Below are 18,594 nucleotides of genomic sequence, written 5' to 3' on the forward strand. Positions count from 1 at the left end.
TTTGAAGCTTGTTGCTCACCAGCAGGAAATTACGTCTGCTTGTCTTCAGAGACAAAATGTTCCTTTATATTTTCGGGATGTGTTGTTTCTATGCCAACAAATGACATTTGTGAACAAGAGAGAGAGAGCGAGAGAATACACAAGTGACTCGACTTTGAATACAGCAAATTCCGACTGCCAATTGTCCAGGCAGCCTTACCGCTTCGTATGATGTCAAACTACAGTTCAAACATTAAAGCAAGATTCTTTCTGTATGTTCAGGTAGTCAATAAAGAGCCCATGGCACCATTCAAAAGGAGAAAGGAGTTTCTCTCACCTGGTGTCCTGGCCAACAATCCCCCAGGTCATTTACTTCTTGGCTGTTTGTGGGCCTACACATACACATTTTTATTATAATCATGAAATGCACTTTATTTTACTTTTTCCTCCCCCCTCCCACCCACACACACACACACAAATATATAAGGTTATTTAACCCAAGCTCTGATTATCCACAATGTTGTGCACATGTGGAACAGAGTCCTACTAAAATGGTTGTTAAAATACAGCAAGATCAATTTCTATTTAATATGGTATTGAAGGTTATAAGAATGGATTATAGGTGATAAAATATTCAATGCAACATAATAGTTCATTAATGGCCAACTCTATGAGTAATTTCAACAATAATAATAATCCTTGCATTTGATATAGCGCTTTATCACATCTTCTAGACATCTCAAAGCACTTCACAGAATATATTGTAAAGCCTGCTATCGTATAATGTGTTATGGGTGAGAAGATCTGAACATGCATACAAAGTGATATTGCGGTGAACAAGCAATCTCTAAAAACCTAGCTGGCAAGCTATGTGGGTTTAGGTGGTTAAATTCCGGCAGTCACCCCAATGCACACTCTGGGATCCCCAAGTCTTGAATCGCCCACAAAATATACAGTCAATTCATGCTACAGTATATTCTGTGAAGCGTTTTGAGACATCTCAAAGACGTGATAAGGCTCTATATCAAGAGCAAGGATTATTGTTATCTTGTCAATCAATTAATTTAAACAAGATTTAACTTAGGGAATTAAGATCCACTGTTGGTTTTGTGCACATTACAACTCTGTGCTTTTCTCAGAGAAATCTTGTTGTATACTTTTCAAGCACCTCAGAATAAGCTTATTGTTTTATTTTCCGACAACAAAAACATTTCTTCAAAACAATTTTAAGATTTAAATTCTTGGCAATGCCCAATTTGATTTTTCAGTAACTCCCACTCATTCGGTACTTTATAATATTACCCGTGATTATCCGCGATTCTTAAAAGCATTCACTTATACTGACAATGAAGTGCATACTCAATGTTCTGTGTTACCACAGGGAGAGTTAGGAGGACATTGAGGAACATATATCTTATTTATAGGTCAATACTATATTCTCATGGTACAATACTTTCCACCCAATTATAGCTCCAATCATCATTCACTGTGCATTACATGCAAAGTACAGCTCCTCTTCTACCAGTTTTCCTAAAATATTCTAAAGCTCTAGTTTCTACTCATCACATGGAGTCTTTTTATCTGATTCGTAGGTTCTTAGTTTAATACTGTACTAAAATATCTTACAGAGCTTCACATAATTTACTATAAAATGCAGTAACTTTGTATTTTACAAGTGAACAAGACAGCCAGTTGTCCCACAAACAGCTATGAAATGAATAATAATAATCCTTGCAATTGATATAGCGCTTTTCACGTCGGGAGGACGTCCCAAAGTGCTTCACAGAACACACTGTAAAGTGAATTGACTGTATATTTGTGGGCGAACGCGGCAGCCAATTGCGCACAGCAATGTCCCACAAACAGTCGCAGATTGAAAATGACCAATTTTTATTATTGTTTTTGGTTTTGGAGGGATTATTAAATTGTATCTGGAAGATTGTTAGCCAGGACTTCTGTAAATGCAATTTAACATCCACCTGAACAGGTGGATGGGACCTCAGCCAGGCTGACACTATTTTTTATAAAAAGAGAAAAAGGGCAGAAAAAACATTGACAACAATAAAACTATTATTTCCTTTTTTGAAAAGAGTACCAATCGGTAAGTCTGGTGCTCTCGTTAAGTGGTTAAAAATGGAACAGTTCAACAGTTGCAAGCAAGCAATGACAGATGAGGAAAATGAAACGCACGAAACAAAAGTGCCCCACCAGCAAGGAGACAAACAGCGAGAGGAAGAGAGAAACAGAGGAAAAGTCAACTTGTAATTCACCGTCGTGTGATTTTGGTTTCCAGTCTCGGCGAGTGTGGGGCTATGTTTGCTGGGTCCGCCCTGCCTCTTGCTTCTCTCCAGCTGCTGTCACTCAGTCTCTGCGGGTGATACTTTCCAACACTGCTAAGAAAGCAAAACAAAGTCCCTAACAACTATCCTAGCAACTGCCTGACAGCCTCAGCTTTCACCTTTGCCAGAGACTGGCTTTCACCACAGCCCTAAACACCCTCAGGCTCTTTATTCCCCCTTACCAAGTGTATTGGTATGATGCTGGTTCGATGAGACAATAAACTGAGGTCTTGTCTATTCAGTGAGACATTGACACCTCTCCCACCCTTCTCTTTCTCGCTGCCCCTCTTCACCTGCCCCCAATCCCTCTAAACTGGGCACCTTCAATACCAGTCTCTGTAACTGGACACCTTCAACCCTAGTCTCTCTCTGTCTCTATCCTCATTTGAAACCCATCTATGCCCTTGACCCTTTACCTCCTGACTAGCCACCTACCCCTCCTTGATCCCTCGTGTTAGGTGACATCATTAACCTCTCCCTATCTTCCTGCAACAACGTACACCATTCTTTCAAACCCCGTTCTCAAAATGCCGACCCTTTATCTCTGAAACCTCTCCATCACCCCATCTCTGACCTGCCCTACCACTAACAAAGTATAAGATGTAATCACCTTTGGGCTATGGTCCTTTTCCACCATTCTCTCTTTGAGACCCGCCAGTCTTGACACCGTTGACCAATCCACCTTTCTTCTTTCGTTTGATATAGCGGCATTCATAAAAGGAGGACAGCGTTTATGAAAGGAAGATGTCTCAAAAGTGATTCACTATAACCCAGATGGACCATAATAGTCTTTTCCATGCATTCCATGCATAGAGCACAGAGCAGAATCCAACCTGAAACCGTCTGGCCTGATCAGTTTTCTGCCTTTACTACAAGGTTACCTGAGAGGCACATGTGACCGTATAATCTTCTGTGTACAGAATGTATCCATTACTTGTGATTAAAAGTGAAATGAATTTCACTTGATGACCACAGGAAAAACATGCCAGTACTAATACTGCAGGTTATGTTTTGTGCTATTAAACATTTTTCTCCCCCAAGAGACATATATGATTTTCTTTCTCCAGAGGTGTGGGTTATTTTTGGTCTGAACTCCATATGGACTTCCATCTTCTTGTTATTATTATTATAATAATAGACTGGACTTAATTGGTTTATGCCACAATTGTATACAGCTTCACAAATTCTGGGAAATAAATGTACTCAGTGGGGTTATCCCTTCAGAGAAAAACAAACTCAAAAAGGTTATAAAAATTTGGTCACTCAGTCCACGACAATTTTGGGACACTTCTGTGCTCAATTGGCTGCCGAGTTTCACCCACAAAATGAACAGTCAATTCACTTTGCAGTGTATTTTGTGAAGTGCTTTGAATCATCTCGAAAACTTGATGGGGCTCTATATCACATCAAGCATTATTATTATTTTTTCTATGAAATTGGTTCCTTGTGATTTTGTTATTCTCCACCCAATCAAATGTTTATACACAAGGTCTGTTTTAACTACAACAAAATTACATTTGTATAGCGCATTTCACATCGGGAGGATGTCCTTTATTAAGAATACCCCTCGCCCCATTTGATCTCATCATCTCTTCCTTCCAGAAAACCCATCCTACCATCACAGCACCAAGCTGTTTTTTAAATGAGTCCAACATCCTGGCCTCACCTCTCCTTCCTGGCAACCCGTTCCAGTCGTTAATTAGCCTCTGAGTGAAGAAAAACTTCTAGTGTCCGTCTCAAAATTGTTCTTTCAACTCTAAACCCATATCCTCTTGATCTGCTGCCTTGGTGCACCTTAAAGTATTGTTCTGGGCTTAATATTTTATATATCTCTATAAGGTCCCCTTTGACTAGTCTTGCTTTAGTCTCGTGTGTCTACCCGTAGCTTGTTTCTCATTCTTTACTTATATTTATTCCCTTTTGTTTTAGACCTGGAATGAAATAACATAACTCTGTCAACAGATGGTGCTAAAACAATGTGCCAACATTTTGCAGCATTGGAATACCTGTGTCTTCTAGACCAACCAAAATAAACTTTTCGCAGTAGAGAAAGTTTATCAAAATGTATCACTTTTATCGAGTGTTGATATTGTGGTGGCAGAGCTTTAAGGCACTGACCTGAAAAGTGGTAAGAAATGGTTGTTTAATGTCTGACCAAACCAGCCCCTCTCCTATCCACAAATACTAGATTTTCATTGATTACAAGATCCAATTCCTGGAATTTCATATCTATTTATTGACTGATTTAGACAGAATTTGTGGATTTGGGATTCTAATTAGACTGGTGATAATTGTCACAGCAAGGGTTAAGTTTATTCCCTCTAAACTAAAATAATAATAATCCTTACATCTGCTATAGTATCATTAATACCAGGATGGCATCGCAAAGGGTTTCACACGTTTTACTGTGAAGTTTAGTGACTGCGTCTTCTGTCGGCGACCGCAGCAGCACAGAGTAATGTCCTGCAAATAGCCATGAAACAATCAATTCTTACTTGGGGACTGTAGGCCAGGACACCAGGAGAAAAATCTCCTCTTTTCAAATAATGCCAAAAAATCCATTTTAACAGGCAGAAAGAGCCTCAACTTCACATCTCATTCGAAGAACAGCACTCCCAGCACTGCACTAAATGTAGCAATCAAGATAATGAGCTCAAACCCCGACGTGGAGCTTGAAACTACAACCTTCTGCCACAGAGGTGAGCATGCTACTAACTGAGCAAGGCTGGCACCTTTGAGTTGGAATGTAAATATAGCTCACAGCATTTAAGTAGAAAACACAGCAGTTAATATTAGCTGAATGTTGTACAGTGCCAGCAGTGGTTCACGGCTCTTATTTCTGAAGCGCACACAACAGTAGAAACAACACGGCTCTGCTATTATGTCAATCTGTGAAGCTTACATTATTTGATTGAGTATTGTAGCTTTGCCTCAACCAGACAACTTTTCATTGTATAATCCCATTTCTTCTCTTCACGTTTTGCATCAGTTCGCAAAAAAAGGAAGGATTTTATAAATGAAATATCTTATAAAGTATGAACTTTGCTTTGATGAAAAGTCAACCACTATTAGTGCTTTTGTTTTATACATTGCCACGTGCTACCTAATCATGTCTTAACAAAACAGAACAAAGACCTCTGTTTCTTTCATAGTTTATGGCTCTCAGTCTTCCTGTGTTAATTTTGTGCAATTGACGTCAACAGTATGCAATGTCCACCAAATGCTAACCATGTCTGGACTCAGTGCCAGTTGTACAGATTAATAATAATAGCAGACAATGGCCCTCTATTCCCTAGAATAATTTTCTCTCACACATTTGACCACACGAGGAGAGTGCACTTTTGTTTATATTAATTAGGCCATGCAAGGGCTTTTGGGTGTATGCAATATTCGATAAAGATTTCTTAATCATGTTATAATCCAAACTTTTTTATATAACCAAATCCCAAACTATTCTAAATTTGTCAAATGGGCCAATGTGCTCCAGTGGTTAGAACTTGAGTAGTGCATAAATAATAATAAACCTTGTATTTGATATAGTGCCTTATCACATCACTTCACAGAATATACTGTAAAGTGAATTGACTGTATATTTTGTGGGTGAAACCTGACCGCCAAATTGCACACAACAATGTCCCACAACCAATCATAAACCACCGATTTTATCTAGGGGGTTTTAGAGTGGGAGACCAGGAGAAATTCCCTTCTCTTTTCAAATAGTACAATGAGATCTTTAACATTCACCCGAACGGGCAGACAAGACCTCGGTTTAATGTCCTAACAAAAGGATGGCACATGTGACATTGCAGCACTCTCCCAACACTGCACTTGAGTGTCAGCCTAGACAGTCACCAAGACTAGGCTAACAACCTCAGACAGAGTTTCATATTGGATTCTTTAAAACAACTGTCCTTTGCAAAGTTTCCAGAGAATTGTGACATAATACAATATTTGCAAGTTATTTCCATAACTGACATTTTTAGTTCATAAAACAAAAGTCGCATTTTATATTTATGTTGAGGCATTTAGTTGGTGAGAGGGCAACATAGATCTTAAACGTTTTGAAGTTTTTAATGATGCTCCTTGAGACCCGAATTACATTACCTTAAACAAGGGAACCTTCATTTAACATTCATCACACATTAGACGCCAGCATATGCTTGTAAATGTAATTTATTTAGTCATATGCCCAATACTATTTAACGGGATTCCATTGTACTTCAGTCTGTAAGTTAACATAGAATCTATAAAATACCTATTTCAAGCAATACAGACATAGCTGTATGAAGAGAAAGCAGACTTGTACAAGCAGCTACTCCATGTACAACAACAACAACATTACATTTGTATAGTGCCTTTCACATCGGGAGGACATCCCAAGGCGCTGGTAAGGAAAATACCTAATTACTTTACTAAGCAAGTTCCAGTAGCTGTAAGAATATATTAATAATGGTCTTGCATTTGATAGGCACCTCTCACTTTGCAGGATACGTCAAAGAACTTCACAGGCTTTCCTGTAAAGTGTAGTGGCTGTGTATTTTTTAGGCAAACACGGCAGCCAATGTCCAACATCACACACATCAATGTCCCAGAATGCAAAATACTGCAGATGCTGGAAGACGAAGGGTTCTGATGAACGGTTGTAGACCCGAAACGTTGACTCACTTTCCTTTCTCCATAGAGGCTGCCTGACCTGCTGAGTGTTCTCAGCGACTTCTGTTTTGGTTTTCTATGTCCCAGAAACCGCCTTGAAGTGAATAACTTCATTGTATCCTGGGACTGTTTTCCAACAAGCAGTTGGAAACTCCCTTCTCTTCTCGAGTAGGTCCACGGGATCTTTAACGTCCACCCAGGATCTTAGTTTAACTTTTCATCAAAAGGACTGCACGTGATTGCAAAGAACTTAGGTTTTCTTTCTTCCTACGCTTCAGTCTATGTTGTACATTCATATTTATACCGTTGAAATATGGAAAAGGAATATCTCTCAGAATCCAGCGCTCAATGGATTCTCTCCATTAAGTTCTGTACACCTTTTATCACACAGATTGATGCCTGGATCATTATCATTAGTCACAGAAAAAATCAATAGCCTAAATGGAAATAAAAAAAGAACCATTAAATTTTAAAATATAAAACCAATCAATCATGACATCTTTAAACATTCTCCTTATCCAACAATAGTTAATAACATTGCACCGTAAAAATGAACAGCTCAAACAAATTCCATGTCAGTGCAGTTTTACTGCACCTAATTAAAATGCTATAAAGTCTCACTGGCTTTTGTTGTTAACATTGTAGAGTAGGAGGAAAACATTAGCAGCAACATTTGTAGTTCACCAGCTTACAAATGCAGGCCTTTCAGGCAGGCAGCAATGCATGGTATCAGAGACACGCAGGGAAGAAGAAAGATGCATTTTAAAGAGTTATGAATCCACGACTACTGTACAGAAATATTACCATCAATTTTTATTAATAGAATTATGGCAGTTTTGAGAGGACCCCAGAAATTAAGGAAAAGTATTTTGATAGCTCACTCACAGTTGTAGCAATTTGTAGTTTTGCTTTTTGGAAAACGTGCTGCTCTTCAACCGTAGTGTTGGGGAAATAACCAACAATACCCATCTGGTCCACATACTCATCAGTACTGTAAATCTGAAAGAAAAAAAAAAAGAAATCATTAGAGCCTTAGGACTCCAGAGCACTGCTGGATTAACCAACCAACTGATCTCATCAGCAGGACTTAGAGCAATAGACTGGTCACTGGGGGGAGAAATTCTTCCCACCTGGCTCCTGTTAACCCTGCAAACTATGGTTAATAATTAGGATAATTCAGGTTATCAGCTGCAAGAAGCTTGCCAATGGCAATTAATGGCAATCTGTGCAGTGTTATCTGGTTAAACTCCAGTAGTACCCCAACACACATTCTGGAGTTCCCCAAACCTTGGCTATTACCAACCTGTGCCTAATACACTCCGGGATTAGGTTAGCAGGGTGTGTCCTTCCAGAGAGAGTGTGTGCATTTCTTTCCAGACACAGTCTAGCCTCCAATGTGATTGAAGCTCTGAGAGGCTGCTTCGCATGAAGGCCACTATATAAATGCAAATTGTTATTGTTGTAGCCACCAATTAGCCCAAACCCATTCCAGATGAGTCGTGTGCCATCTCAGAGGACAGGACATGGGTTATGTGGAAAGCAATTCAGTGAAAAGGGCAGGAGGAGCATACTCGCATGTTGCAGAGATTGTTACAGTACATTTCTACTAAAGATACGTTTACTTACACTGCCAGACCAGAATTCACCAGATTCGCTTTCCGGCACCAGTTTGGTGTACACATACAACAGCTGTCCTCGCCTGAGGTTGAGGAACCTGCAGTCCGGTGCAATGTAATCATCCATTACTTGGGCAATGGAGATAACATCTGAAGAGCAAAACATTCATTTCACTTGACCACAAGTGTCTAAGTAATATGCCAAGCGTTTTCAACCACAGTAAAAAAATATGAACTTTAAAAAAATTGCCTGTATAAAATCGCTCCTACATGTTAGGAAATGAATGTTCACTATATCAGAGAGAAGGATATAGATATAGGGGTCTAATAATAATTAATAATTATTGCATTTGATATGATGCTTTTCATATTTCAAGTGTTATAGGCTATATTGCAAAGTGTTGTGCATTTTGAATGTGAACATGGCAGTTAATTTGATTGCGCACAGCAATGTCCCACAAACATCCATGAATGACCAATTTTATTTGGGGGATTGTTGACCAGGACACAGAGAGAAACTCTCTCCTCTTTTTGAATAGCAGGATCTTTAACACTTGATCAGGCAAACAGGATTTTGGTGTATCGTCTTGTCTGAAGGATGGTACTATCGACATTGCAGCGTCCTCTAGCACTGTATTGCAGTGTCAATCTCAACTGTGAGCTCCACCTGTACAGGCAGCCTTATCTCATCAGAAATGCATCACACCGCCAACAATGCAGCACATTCCCAGTACTGTATTGGACTGTCAGCCTAGACTATATGTATTCCAAGTCCCAATGTGGGGCTTGAAGCAAGTATAAATCTACAAGCAATGTAAAAGCAGATGATCTATCAACAGTGTTTAGCAGTAGTAATGAATATTCATGGTGAAAGCTAAATATTATTTCAGGCTTCCTTCCTGAAAATCAAATAAAATCTACTTACAGATGCATTCTTCATCGACGCAAAGTTTTTTTTCTGCAAGTCTGTCCATGAAATCTGCTGTTACCGCCTGCAGGAACACCAGTAAAATAATAGACAGATAGAAGGCAAGCTGTGCCATTTTAGTCTATAACGTCCTTTTCTTTCCTCTTATGTGCTTTGAGTTTACCGAAAATAAATCGCTCCTCACTCCTTGCCCGCCTTTGCAATCTTCTCCTTCCAAAGCAGAAAGCAAACATTTTCTATCAATGCCATGCCAAGAAACAGGTAAATCAACACACTGTCCTAGAAACGGGTGAGGGGAAATTCCACCCAGGGCTAGAATTACTCTAGTCACATAGCGTTTTCAGAACATCCAGAGTTTCGCAGCCTGATTTTTGTAAGCTGTTTTTCTGTAACTTTCTCTTAAAACTTCAGAAAACTGTCTTCAAAGTTAAGACTGAATTTAACAATTTGCCAATTTCTGGAAAACAATTTGCCAATCTCTAAAATCTCATTAAAAGCAAATATTTTTAAAGTTGTGAGTGTTTATAAATGTAAAGTTGTGCAGACTGCCAACTTTCAAACTTCCTGTTCAGTCTGGATAAGTAGCCAAATGCACATATCTCCTTATGCCAGCAGAGAGAAAAATATCTTTAAAACTTCAAACTTTAAAAATAGTCCTGTGGGGTTCATTGAGTTATACATAGAATGGTATATCGAATTGCACAAGAAAGTTTAGATTTGTTTGAAATCTAAGTGTATTTGATACTTATTCCTAACAGCAAAATGCTCAATGCTTCGGTGAAAGGAACCGTTACTGATTGCAACTGTTACTGAAAATTAGAATTATTTTATAACCACAATATTTACCATCTGCAAGGTAAAAACAATAATAATTCTTGCATTTGATACAACGCCTTTCACTTCGGGAAGATGTCTCAAAGTGTTTCACAGGATTTGATGGGTGGTGTACTTTGTGGTGTAGGTGACTTGTGTATTTTGTAGGTGAACATGGCAGCCAAAATGTGTGCTGCAATGTCCTACAAACTTCCATGAAGTGAATGATCAACTTTTATTTACGAGATTATTAATCAACCACTGGGCGAAATATGCTTTTTTTTTAAAACAATAGTGCATCTAAACTTCTGGTTCAACCTTTCGGCTGCTGAGGGCCTGATGCCCTATTTGAGATATGTCCAAGGACCGCATAAGCAATATTTTTATGTTTCCCTTCCAGAAACATAACATATACGGGTTATGGAGGGAGCGGGTGTGCCAGATGAAATGGATGGATGGAGGGCCCAAGGATCAGATGCGGCCCGTGGGCCACTTGTTGGGGAACTCTGGCCTAGACTATATGAGTTCAGTTCCATCGTGGGCCTTGAACCCACAGCCTTCATATGCAAAAGCAAGTGTGCTACCAACGGAGCCTGGTTGGCAGTCCAGTGACAAGGTCCTGCACTTGACCTATATATAGAATGAATTAGGGATAATCATCTAGATCAATATGCCGAGGAGCCAACCAGGGAACAGGCCATATTAGACCTTGTTTTATGCAATGAAGCAGGGCTGATCAGCAAACTGGAAATTAAGGCTCTAGGGCAAAGTGATCATAATATGATGGAATTTAGCATTAAGTTAGAGAGAGAGGTAGTTAAGTCCGAAGCAAAGGTTTTAAATTTAAGTAGAGCCAATTTTGCTGGTATGAGAAAGGATTTAGCCAAAATAAACCGGGAAATTAGACTTAAGGATTTGACAGTAGACCAGCAATGGCAGACGTTTCAGGAGATAGTGCAAAATTCCCAGCGAGCAAGTATTCCTTTGAGGACTAAGAATGCCACGGGAAAGGTGGCCCAACCGTGGCTAACTAGAGCAGTTAGGGAAAGTATAAAGTTAAAGGAAGAAGCCTATAAAACAGCTAAGATGAGTAGTAAATCTGAGGATTGGGAGAACTTTAGGGATCAACAAAGGAGAACCAAAAACGTGATTAAGAGGGAGAAAATGGAATATGAGGGCAAACTAGCGAAGAACATAAAGACAGACTGCAAGAGTTTTTATAAATATATAAAGAAGAGGCTGTCAAGGTAAATGAGGGTCCGCTACAGGCAGAGATGGAGGGAATTATAGACATGGCTGAGTCATTAAACAAGTACTTTGCTACTGTCTTCACCTTAGAAGACACTGAAAACCTACCAAGAATAGAGGGGAACCAAGAAGACAATGTTAGCGAGCAACTTGGGGAAATTAATATTAGTAAAGAAATGGTTTTAGGTAAATTGTCAGGTCTTAAAACTGATAAATCTCCTGGACCTGATGGCCTACATCCTCAGGTTTTAAAAGAGATGGCTACTGAGATAGTGGATGGCTTGTCTTTGATCTTCCAAAATTCTCTGGATTCTGGAATGGTTCCCATTGATTGGAAGATTGCAAACATAACACCACTATTTAAGAAGGGTGGGAGAGAAAAGATGGGGAACTATAGACCAGTTAGTCTGACATCAGTGGTAGGGAAAATTCTTGAGTCCTTAATTAAAGATGTCGTTATGGGATTCCTGGAAGACCATAACAAGATTAGGCAGAGTCAACATGGCTTTACAAAAGGGAAGTCATGCTTAACTAATCTTTTAGAGTTTTTTGAAGATGTATCTAGCAGGTTAGATAGGGGGGAACCAGTAGATGTAGTATATTTAGATTTTAAAAAGGCATTTGACAAAGTGCCACACAAAAGGCTATTGCACAAGGTTAAGGCCCACGGGATTAATGGAAACATATTAGCATGGATTGAAGAGTGGCTAATGGGTAGAAAACAGAGAGTAAGGATAAACGGGTCATTCTCGAATTGGTAGGATGTGACTAGTGGAGTGCCACAAGGATCAGTGCTTGGGCCTCAGCTATTTACAATTTACATCAATGATCTAGACGAGAACATTGAATGTAACGTATTTAAATTCACGGATAACACTAAACTAGGTGGGAGAGTAAGCTCTGAGGATGATGCAAAAAGATTGCAACGGGATATAGATAGGCCATGGGAGTGGGCGAGTAGGTGGCAGATGGAATTTAATGTGGAGAAGTGTGAAGTTATTCACCTAGGTAGAAAAAATAGAAAAACAGAATATTTTCTAGAGGGGGAGAGATTAGATAGTGTTAGTGTTCAGAGGGATTTGGGTGTCCTTGTACACCAGTCTCAAAAAGTTAGTTTGCAGGTGCAGCAAGCAACTAAGAAGGCGAACGGTAGCGTTCATTGCAAAAGGTTTAGAGTACAAGAGTAGGGAAGTCTTGCTGCAACTGTATAGGTCCTCGGTGAGACCGCACCTAGAGTATTGTGTGCAGTTTTGGTCTCCTTATTTAAAAAAGGACATACTTGCCCTGGAGGGGGTGCAGCGTAGATTCACTCGGTTAGTTCCTGGGATGAGGGGACTGACCTATGAGGATAGGCTGAATAAACTAGGGCTATATTCTCTAGAGTGCAGAAGAATTAGGGGAGATCTTATTGAAACATATAAGATTCTTAAAGGGCTGAATAAAGCAGCCACTGAGGGTCTGTTTCCCCGGGTAGGAGAATCTATAACCAGGGGTCACAGTCTTAAAATTAAGGGTCAGCCTTTTAGAACAGAGTTGAGGAAACATTTCTTCACTCAGAGAGTAGTGAATTGATGGACTTCACTACCCCAGAAGGCTGTAGATGCTCAGTCCTTGAACATCTTCAAGGCTGAGACTGATAGATTTTTTAAAAACAGAGGGATTAGGGGATATGGGGATAGGGCAGGTAATTAGAGTTAGGTCTGAAGATCAGCCACGATCTTATCGAATGGCGGGGCAGCTCGAGGGGCCGAATGGCCTACTCCTGCTCCTAATTCTTATGTTCTGATGTTCTTATTCGGATCCACAACAATTTAATTTTCTTTAGTGTCTTTTTGCAAAGAATATTTCACCAAAACAGATTGCATTGCTCTTTCAATGTAGTAAGAAAAAGGCAGCCACTGAATGCAGATAAGAATGATTGACAGTTGGCAGATTAAATTTGGTCAGGGTGCTTTTATATACAATTGTTCGAAGTCACTGGTACAATGAGAGTAAGTGATTTATATAAAAGGTAATTTTGAAAAATACTGAGTTTCCCACATCTTATTTCAGAGAACACTGCAGTGCCTCACACAGTTCATTGTATTTATGTATAACCGAAAAAAAAGTAAAATAAAGTGTCTTGGCAGGACATAAAGCTTTTCTCAAACAAATTGCATTATTATGTTGCTCTTATGCATCTCTCCCATCACTCAGGTAAGTACAGGTAGAATAATTTTACTGTAATTGCTTTGTAACTTTGGAGGAAGGTACAATAGCCCCAAACCTATTGAATATACTTAGGATGTGGAGTCCTGTAGCTCAGTGGTTAGAGCACTCGCTTTGCAAGTGAGAGACCTGAGTTCATTTCCAGGCTGAGCGAAACCTTGGGCAAGTTTCCTTACTCCACACAGAGCCTAATAATAATCCCTCCAAAAAAAAAAAAACCAAAAACAATAATTAAATTGGTCATTTTCAATCTACGACTGTTTGTGGGACACTGCTGTGCGCAATTGGCTGCCGCGTTCGCCCACAAATATACAGTCAATTCACTTTACAGTGTGTTCTGTGAAGCGCTTTGGGACGTCCTCCTGACGTGAAAAGCGCTATATCAAAATGCAAGGATTATTATTATACAAGGTGAAAGAAAAATATATGTTCATCTTTAGTTTGAAGAAAAAGTCTAATTTTCAAATTCGAAACTTTTTTATTTTATTCCTCTCACTTCAGTTATATTGTAGTCAGACCGATGCTTAACACGTGGGGACAGACCTGCTTTATGAAAGAGAGTTTATTAACAGAGGAGGAAGCGCTCAGCAGCCCAGGAGCCTGGCTGGGACTTTCAGCGTTTCATAGTTTTGAATGTTCTTTCTGTTTAATCTTTTATTTATATTTCATTTTCTTCCCATTTTAGATTTGTATTTTTTTCATTTGTCATTTTTGGGTTCTCCTTACTATACCATATAATTTTCCTGGTCTCACAGTTGTGCTCTATCTGCTGTGCAATTGATTGCCTTCTTCAGGATGCATCCTTCACAGCTTTGAACCTACTCCTAACCAGATACATTCTGAAGATTATTTTAACAGGATGAACTGTTTTAGCTGAACCAAAGAAAACAAAAACAAATTCAATCTATTTTATTTGTTGCATGATCATTTGTAACAATTCAAGTCCAAGACTGCAACTTTGTTGCAACGATATTATTCATCCCTCTCTGTATTTCAAAGCTGATCACACTCCCTCTCTATCAGTCCTTCTCCAATGAAAAGTTCAGTCTCTCCTTGTAATTTTGAGTCCTAAGTCCTGGTATCATCCCTTCCCTATGTCCTCATTGATCTCTGTCCAATGTATCAATATCCTTTCTACTAATGACCAATGTAATGCGATTTAAAATTGTTTGCTGATTTCAAGCTGCACACATTGTGCCTGATGTTGCTGTAAAATAAATGTTTCAAACTACAAAACATGTTTGAACTTACAGTATCCTCAGTAAACACTCAAACGACAACATAAACAATGGTAACAGAATTGTATCAAGGGCTGTGACGTGAAAACATGTCAAAGACATCGATTGGAGGGATGTGATCTAGTACATTGATGTTTCAATGTGGGTTGAAGGACTGTGCATCAGTTGTCTGCAATTCTTCCATAACTACAATGGAGCCTTTCCATTGATGTGGTTTTCGGGCTTTGTAATATAATGGCAAAATACGGTGTTCAATAAATATTATAAGAACAGATTGTACAACATATTAATGCAGATAAAGCTTATCACATAGACAAAAAGGTGAGATCAAAAGCAGGCAATTGTTCACTTATATAATGTAACCCTTCCTCCTTACAATTTCTTTCACGTAACTCTTTGACCTGCTAATTTCACATTATAATATGCATTTTATGTGCAATTACTGCTATCAGTTATAGACTATTCAGATTGAATAGATTGAATCCATTTGTTGGCAAATTTAGAACAAGGGGTGTAAATTTAAGATATTCCCTTATTTACGCAAAAGGTGATGAGAATGTGAAACTTCCTGCCAGAAAGCATCAATGCATTTAAGAGAAACTCACTGCATTCATGAGGGGTAATGGATAGGCAAAGAGGGGAGAGGTTAAGGGTGAGGGATTAGAATGGGTGGAGGTTTATGTGGAATATAAACAGCAGCACAGACTATTGGTGGCAAATGGTCTGTTTCAGTGCTGGAGAATCAATGTATTTATTTCTCTGTATGCCAACCATAATTTGGCTCACACGTATCTCTAAAAGGGTAGATAATTCTGTAGTACAATATTTTACCTCTTAGTGTGTACCAGCTGGTTATCTTTTAAAATGTTCTTTTCTACTCCCTTATGAATTGGTACTTTAAATCCCCTGTCTATACAACTCAGAAGAGATTTAGTCCAACGAATCAAATGGGCACACGCTGATGATTTCAACGAAGAGAGTCCCTACAGAGCATGTCTAGTGCCCAGTTAGACTGCATTTAAACCCAAACTGTTGTTTTCTTGCTGATCAGGAGCTTTTTATATAAAAAATACACTTCCGTTATTACGCTTTTTAAACTGTATTTAAACTGTACTGTATTTAAACTGAGCTGAAGAAATACAAAATTGAAATATGTTTTAAAAAGGAAGGCATGAAAAGGCGAGTACACTTTCGGTTCCATTCTGTGAGTGTTGTGAATCGGTATAGTCCTGAAGAGCCCAAAGAGATCCGTTTCACTGATGTTAGGTCAGCCCTAACCCCCACCCCCTGGAAATGAACTGCAAGTGTCAGGGGCTACATGGAGTGACCGTTCAACCATTCAGCTTCTGATTTCTTAGAAAATATAGCAGATTCTTTCTCAAAGTGGAACACTGAATCCCCTTATTGAATGGGTTAATGCCTCCTTTATAACGGCTGTCGAGCGCCACAATCCATACTCCACTCCTATTCCCCAGCCTCCCAATGCACAACCAACAGCTGCACCTCAACCATGATCACAGCGAAAATAACGTTGATAGCTATAGATCCTCAATTTCTGTAGACTTTCACGCACGCAAATGATCCGACGAGGAAAAGGTATATTTTTTTAACAAAGCATCGGGTGAACTGAGAGCTGCTGCTCCATTCCGTCGGAAACGGTTCGGTCAGTGGCACTCTCACCGCTAAGGATTGCGGATGCAATCAATTTCAGGATTTTGAGCTCAGGTCTTTACCAAAATCGGAGCGTTGTAAAATACAGCACCATGCATGTCATTTTCAGGTCTCTGCCGAAGACCTTTCTTTCCGACCGCGCCTTTGGTCACCTTCTTGAGGAGTCCTGTAGCTCAGTGGTTAGAGCATTCGCTTTGCAAGTGAGAGACCTGAGTTCAATTCCAGGCAGAGGGCGAAACCTTGGGCAAGTTTCCTTACTCCACACAGAGCCTAATAATAATCCCTCCAAAACCAAAAACAATAATAAATTGGTCATTTTCAATCTACGACTGTTTGTGGGACATTGCTGTGCGCAATTGGCTGCCGCGTTCGCCCACAAATATACAGTCAATTCACTTTACAGTGTGTTCTGTGAAGCACTTTGGGACGTCCTCCCGACGTGAAAAGCGCTATATCTAATGCAAGGATTATTATTATTATTATTAACAGTTTGTCCGCTGGACCCGCCACTTGCTGGCGGGACGCCCGCCCGCTGTGCGCCATTGCCAACCGCGCGCGTTCCGCGCCCCGCAAAACGCGCAAAGTCGATTCACTTCGCGCTGTGTTCTGCGACGAGGCCTCGAGACGTCTCCACGACGGGAAGAAGGCGCTACGTCCAAACTTAAGTGTCGTTGTTATTATTATTAATAATAATAATAAAATATGGTCACCCTACCAGAGCCTGTGTGTGTCTGTGTGAGAGGGTGAGGGGGGGGGTGGAGGTTGGAGGGGGGAGGAGGTGGGAGGGGGGAGGATGGAGGTGGAGGTGGGGGAGGTTGGAGGGGGGGGGAGGGGAGGTGGAGGGGGGGGGGGGAGGAGGGGGGGAGGTTGGAGGGGGGGAGGTGGAGGGGGGGGGGGGGGGGGGGGGAGGTTGGAGGGGGAGGTGGAGGGGGGGAGGGGGAGGGGGGGGAGGAGGTGGAGGGGGGAGTTGGAGGGGGGGGAGGTGGAGGTGGGGGGGGGAGGAGGAGGGGGGAGGTTGGAGGTGGGGGGAGGGGGAGGTGGGGGGGGGAGGAGGAGGGGGGGAGGTGGAGGTGGGGGGGGGAGGAGGGAGGGGGAGGGGGGGGAGGTTGGAGGAGGGGGAGGAGGGGGGGGAGGAGGGGAGGGGGGGGTGGGAGGGGGGGAGGAGGAGGTGGGGGGGGGGGGAGGAGGAGGAAAGAGGTGGCGGTTGGTTTTGTCGCGAGCGGCGGTTGGAGCGGGTGCACGCGCCGTCCCCGCGGCGCGGCGCTGCGGTGGGGGCGGGACGGGGAGGTGACGCGGACTGACTGACTGACTGACTGAGGGAGTGGCGGCGGCGCTGTGAGGCGCGGTCCTGGGGGTCAGTCAGTCAGTCAGTCAGGAGTCAGTCAGTTAATGTGTTTATATTTTTCAGGAAAGGCACTTTCTCTTTCCCTCTCCCTCTTTTTTTTAAAAAAAAATCCCTCGTTTTCTCTGATCGCTTTAGTTGTCGCGTCCCCCCGTCCCCTCCCTCGAAAGTTTTTTTACCCAAAAAAAATAATATATTATATATATATATAAAAAAAGTTGACCTCACCCCTCCCCAATGGGTTGGAGGCAGAGAAGGCGGAGGCGCAGGAGGAGAGGGATGTGAACAGGCGCCGCGGCTCCTGCTCGCCTCGCTCGAGCCTCTCCGGCCTGGCCTGGTCCTGGTCTGGTCCTGGTCCTGGTCCTGTCCCGGCCCGGCCCCAGCGGGGACACCGCAACCCCCTCGCCTTCTTGTCAGGTCGCGCGGACTCGGAGTAGAGGTGTCTGGTAACCCGGGAGGGCAATCAGGAAAGGGAGGGAGGGAGAGAGTGAGGGAGAGAGTCAGGGAGGGAGAGAGAGAGAGGGAGTGAGGGAGGGAGAGAGAGAGAGGGAGTGAGGGA

General features: G+C 41.3%; 1 protein-coding gene across 2 annotated transcripts; it reads right to left on the reverse strand.

Annotated features, from left to right (window-relative positions):
* Positions 1-6,411: 6,411 nt before the first annotated feature.
* On the reverse strand, positions 6,412-18,480 carry LOC103177909 (otoraplin). Of its 2 annotated transcripts, XM_007892285.2 has the most exons (5): positions 18,264-18,480; positions 9,513-9,725; positions 8,598-8,737; positions 7,857-7,970; positions 6,412-7,408 (listed from the first exon to the last, which is right to left on the reverse strand). In XM_007892285.2, the coding sequence occupies exons 2-5, from the start codon at positions 9,628-9,630 to the stop codon at positions 7,385-7,387; spliced, it is 396 nt and encodes a 131-aa protein (XP_007890476.2). In that variant the 5' UTR covers positions 9,631-9,725; positions 18,264-18,480; the 3' UTR covers positions 6,412-7,384. The 2 variants fall into 2 exon arrangements, with proteins under 2 accessions (XP_007890476.2, XP_042189353.1); XM_042333419.1 differs by lacking the exon at positions 18,264-18,480 and having other exon boundaries at positions 9,513-9,810.
* Positions 18,481-18,594: the final 114 nt, after the last annotated feature.

This window comes from Callorhinchus milii, unplaced genomic scaffold (assembly GCF_018977255.1).
Source record: "Callorhinchus milii isolate IMCB2004 unplaced genomic scaffold, IMCB_Cmil_1.0 Scaffold3, whole genome shotgun sequence".
Lineage (NCBI taxonomy): Eukaryota > Metazoa > Chordata > Chondrichthyes > Chimaeriformes > Callorhinchidae > Callorhinchus > Callorhinchus milii.

What these genes read in the sequence shown, in the direction of transcription:
- LOC103177909 (XM_007892285.2), bottom strand. Translation starts at nt 9,630, where the DNA reads ATGGCACAGCTTGCCTTCTATCTGTCTATTATTTTACTGGTGTTCCTG. An exon ending in GTGAATTCTGGTCTGGCAGT is followed by an intron (nt 7,971 to 8,597) that starts GTAAGTAAACGT and finishes TTTTTCTTTCAG; the next exon opens with ATTTACAGTACTGATGAGTA. An exon ending in AACTACAAATTGCTACAACT is followed by an intron (nt 7,409 to 7,856) that starts GTGAGTGAGCTA and finishes ATTTCCATTTAG; the next exon opens with GCTATTGATTTTTTCTGTGA.